We start from the raw sequence: 4,972 nt of genomic DNA on the forward strand, positions 1-4,972 counted from the left end.
ATAATTAATAAAAATGACGATATTAATGATGATTAAATTTTTAAATAATACACATATTAAAAAAAATCGACCTTTTCCATTAATCAATTCTAATCACTATTGAATAAAAAAATCCGTTCATTAATCATAAATGAGTAAATCTCTAATTTAGTAACCATCCATAAGTGAGTGAAGGCTTTTAAATTAAAATAAAGGAGAGGTTGCCCACCCTCTCAACTTTGGGTGTGGCGGATTACCAAAGGTGATACGAAATATAATTGATATAAAATGTCTGACTACGACACACGCCTTCGCCTTCGCCTTCGCCTCCGCCTCCACCATTTCACTGCGTTTGTCGCTTTGCACAAGTGGGGGTCGCAGGGTCACTATAGCTGGGTACGTTGAATTTAATTCCATGCCTCGAGCTCCCTTCTGGATGGCGCGGGGACAATGACAGATGTCAGACACTTCTAGACAGCTTGGTGATAATGACGGATGTTAGGGGTAACATACCATGGTAGTTCAAAACATAAATGCGTTCTGATTGGTGATAATGACGGATGTTAGGGGTAACATACAATGGTAGTTCAAAACATAAATGCGTTCTGCTTGGTGATAATGACGGATGTTAGGGGTAACATACCATCGTAGTTCAAAACATAAATGCGTTCTGACATGTTAACATAAATGCTTTCTGACATGTTAGGGGAATAGTAGTTAACATAAATGCTTTCTGACATGTTAGGGGAATAGTAGTTAACATAAATGCTTTCTGACATGTTAGGGGAATAGTAGTTGCTTTAAGTTTATATTTTTTTCAAAATTGATTTTGACATTGTAGCGACCAGGCAACTGCTATTTTCTTCAAAATTGATTTTGGCATTTTAGCAACAAGGCAACTACTATTTCCGTTGCATGTCATAATCATTTATGTTTCAATAAAATTAGAAATAAGGACTACCAACATACCATACCATTGCCTTGCTGTTGCAAAAATTTGTCACGACCATTCCGATAATGGATGTCAACGTGTGTCTCTATAAACGGACATGGAGAGGTGGGACCAAACAGCCACATAAATAGGTTATGAGAATCTGCAATCGGGATAAGGGTTGCAGAATGTTTCGCAGTTACTATTTATTCGTGACCAATTTTATACTATCTCACACAATTACTCATAGTGGTTAGACTTTTACGATTGTAACTTTTTTCTTTCGGCAATCATCGCCACTGTCCTCCTCTTATTTGCTGCAGGTGAAGGTGAAGTAAACATGGTGTTTTGCATGCACGATGATTAGAGTGGAAGAAATGTGATGACCGTCCCAGTTGCGGGATTGAATGGCTCATCTTCAAACGCGGGCAAGTTTGGAACCATTATAACTATCAGCAACGTTATAACCAGACGACCGGAAATCACCGAATCCCACTCCAATAATATTATGGGCCGAGCGCAAGGAACGTACGTGAATACAAACCCTATAATTGGGCTTGATTTTTTAATGGTTTTCACGTTTATCTTTCAAGATAAGAAGTACAGGGGCAACACTTTAGAGTTCCAGGGAACGTCAAGGTTCACTCAACCGCGCCGCGAGTTTGCCGTGGTGGGAGGACCAGGAAAGTTTAGATTTTCTTGTGGTTATGCAGTTGCTAACACAGAATCCCTTTTTGACACTAATTCTATTATCAAATTCAATGACACCATTCGTACTAATTAATTATTTAGTACAGCTATATTTATCAAGGTAAATATCAAGCATATATATCAACCATATTTTCTAATGTGGTAACCACATTAATAATTATTATAAGTAATTAAATTATTAATAACCATATAAATATTAACAACCATTATATATATCACTGTATAAATTTTCTATTAATATTATAATAATTATATAAATTCCTAATATATATTAATTATTAATAATAATAATAATAGATATTAATAATATTAGATTATTTTTAAATTATTTAAATAAAATAATAATAATAATAATAATAATAATATTTGATTATAATAATATAATATTATTATAATATTATAATAATATAGCCAAGAAGTAAATCAACTCATAATATAAGAAGTTATATGGAGTGGTCCCTTTTTATATATATATATATATATATATATATATATATATATATATATATTACTAATGCAAATAAATCGCAATCACAAAAGTGTAGCGGGCAGGTTATTAGATCTTAATAATATTAGATTATTTTTAAATTATTTAAATAACATAATAATAATAATAATAATAATAATAATAATATTTGATTATAATATTATAATAATATAAAATTATTATAATAATATAGCAAAGAAGTAAATCAACTCATAATATAAGAATTTATATGGAGTGGTATATATATATATATATCTATTACTAATGCAAATAAATCGCAATCACAAAAGTGTAGCGGGCAGGTTATTACCACAGGAATCTCTGATTCACGACTGTGATGAGCAGTGCGGACCCGAAACACATTTATATTTTTGTTGAAAGTCCGAGTGGGTCGGTAGTTATATGTACATACATATATAAAGATTGCCGATTGTGATTAATGGTGGCGGACCTGAAACATATTTACATTATGTTTAAAAGCCCGACGGGTCCATAAGGCGTTGAATACAAGCAAAAATTAAATCAACTCATAATATAAGAAGTTATATGGAGAGGTCTCCTTTTATATATATATATATATATATATATATATATATATATATATATATATATATATATATATATATATATATATATATATATATATATATTACTAATGCAAATAAATCACAATCACAAAAGTGCAGCGGACAGGTTATTACCACAAGAATCAACGATTCCCGATTGCGATGAGCAGTGCGGACCCGAAACACATTTATATTTTGTTGTAAAGTCTCGGTGGGTCCACAGTTATATGTATGTACATATATAAAGATTTTCGATTACACTTAATGGTGGCAGACCCGAAACATATTTACATTATGTTTAAAAGCCCGGTGGGTCCATAAGGCACTGAATACAGCCAAGAATTAAATCAACTCATAATATAAGAAGTTATATGGAGTGGTCCCCTTATATATATATATATAATGCAAATAAATTGCAATCGCAAAAGTGCAGCGGGTAGGTTATTACCACAGGAATCACCGATCCCCAATTGCGATGAGCACTACGAACCCGAAACATATTTAAGTTATGTTTAAATGCCCGGCAAGTCTGTAAGGTGTTGAATACATATGTTGGTGCATTAAATGATTGTCGATTATGATATGGGTAAGTCGGACCTGAAACATATTTACGTTATGTTTTAACAACCTGGCGGCTCCGTAAAACGTTGAATACGTATGTTGGTGCATTCAATGATCAGCGATTGCGATTTGCAATCGCGGGCCAGACCCGAGAGGTATATTCGTTATGGTTGTAAGTCCCATTAGGATCGACAGGTCGAAAAGTATTTTTATGATTACACATTTTATATATTTCAATTATAAAGAGATTATAATAAAAATGATTGCCAATTGAGATATGGGTAAGCCGGACTTGAAAGCCTATGTATTATGTTTCATGACTGTGGCAGGTCCGTCATATCAACCATATAATGTATATATATATATATGGGGAAACGCGGATTGCCAATTGTGATGAGGGGTATGGCTCGACAGTCTTGCTAACAGTATTAAAAGTATGAAAAGACCACAAAGGTTTATGAACCCAAGGGTTTATAAATACTACAAACACTAAAATAAACATCGTTTATTTTGATGGTGAGACAATTCTTGTCACAATGCGACATTCAACCACGATTGACCATGTTTGGCTATGATTGGAAATGTTTTACAATGATTGATATTATAAACCAAATAGAATAATGAACCCAAGGGATTGATATCATAGACCAAAATCAACAATAAACCCAATGGATTAATACTAAAAGCCCAAGGGATTATAAACCCAAGGGAATAATAAACCAAAGGTATTGATATAATAAACCCAAAGGAATAATAAACCCAAGGGATTATTGTTTATTTTCATGGTGAGTCAATCTCTGTGAAAATGTGACATTCAACCAAGGGACTAATATTATAAAACCAACATTAGTAAACCCAAATATAAATACCACAAACACTAAAATAAACATGGTTTATTTTAATGGTGATATAATTCTTGTCACAATGCGACCTTCAACCATGATTGACCATGTTTGGCTATGATTGACAATGGTTTACAATGATTGATATTACAAACCAAAAAGAATAATAAACCCAAGGGATTTATATTATAAACCCAAATGAACAATAAACCCAAGGGATTAATACTAAACCCCAATGAACAATAAAACCAAGGGATTAATACTAAAAGCTGAAGGGATTATAAACCTAAGGGAATAATAAACCTAAGGTATTGATATAATAAACCCAAAGGAATAATAAACCCAAGGGGCAGTGGTTTACAATAATTGATATTATAAAGCAAACGGAATAATGAACCCAAGCGATGGATATCATAAACCAAAATGAACAATAAACCCAAGGGATTAATACTAAAAGCCAAGGGATTATAAACCGAAGGGAATAGTAAACCCAAAGTATTGATATAATAAACCGAAAGGAATAATAAACCTAAAGGGCAATGGTTTAGAATGATTGATATTATAAAGCAAATGGAATAATGAACCCAAGGGATTGACATCATAAACCCAATGGATTAATACTAAAACCCCAATGAACAATAAACCCAAGGGATTAATACTAAAAGCCCAAGGGATTATAAGCCCAAGGGAATAATAAACCCAAGGTACTGATATAATGAACCCAAATGAATAATAAACCCAAGGGGCAATGGTTTACAATGATTGATATTATAAACCAAACAAAATAATGAACCCAAGGGATTGATATCATAAACCCAAATGAACAATAAACCCAAGGGATTAATACTAAAACCTAAATGAACAATAAACCCAAGGGATTAATACTAAAACCCCA

At 32.5% G+C, this 4,972-nt stretch overlaps 1 protein-coding gene across 1 annotated transcript; it reads left to right on the forward strand.

Annotated features, from left to right (window-relative positions):
* Window positions 1-267: 267 nt before the first annotated feature.
* On the forward strand, window positions 268-1,694 carry LOC149155072 (dirigent protein 11-like). The gene is made up of 2 exons (XM_089444308.1): window positions 268-375; window positions 1,278-1,694. The coding sequence occupies exons 1-2, from the start codon at window positions 268-270 to the stop codon at window positions 1,692-1,694; spliced, it is 525 nt and encodes a 174-aa protein (XP_089300434.1).
* The last annotated feature ends 3,278 nt before the right edge of the window (window positions 1,695-4,972 follow it).

Source organism: Pinus tabuliformis, chromosome 9, assembly GCF_031772625.1.
Source record: "Pinus tabuliformis cultivar Carrire ecotype Pingquan chromosome 9, CPIR1, whole genome shotgun sequence".
NCBI lineage: Eukaryota > Viridiplantae > Streptophyta > Pinopsida > Pinales > Pinaceae > Pinus > Pinus tabuliformis.

Coding starts and splice junctions, on each gene's coding strand:
- LOC149155072 (XM_089444308.1), top strand. CDS start 268: ATGTCTGACTACGACACACGCCTTCGCCTTCGCCTTCGCCTCCGCCTC. Junction 376..1,277: donor CGCAGGGTCACTATAGCTGG/GTACGTTGAATT, acceptor CACGATGATTAG/AGTGGAAGAAATGTGATGAC.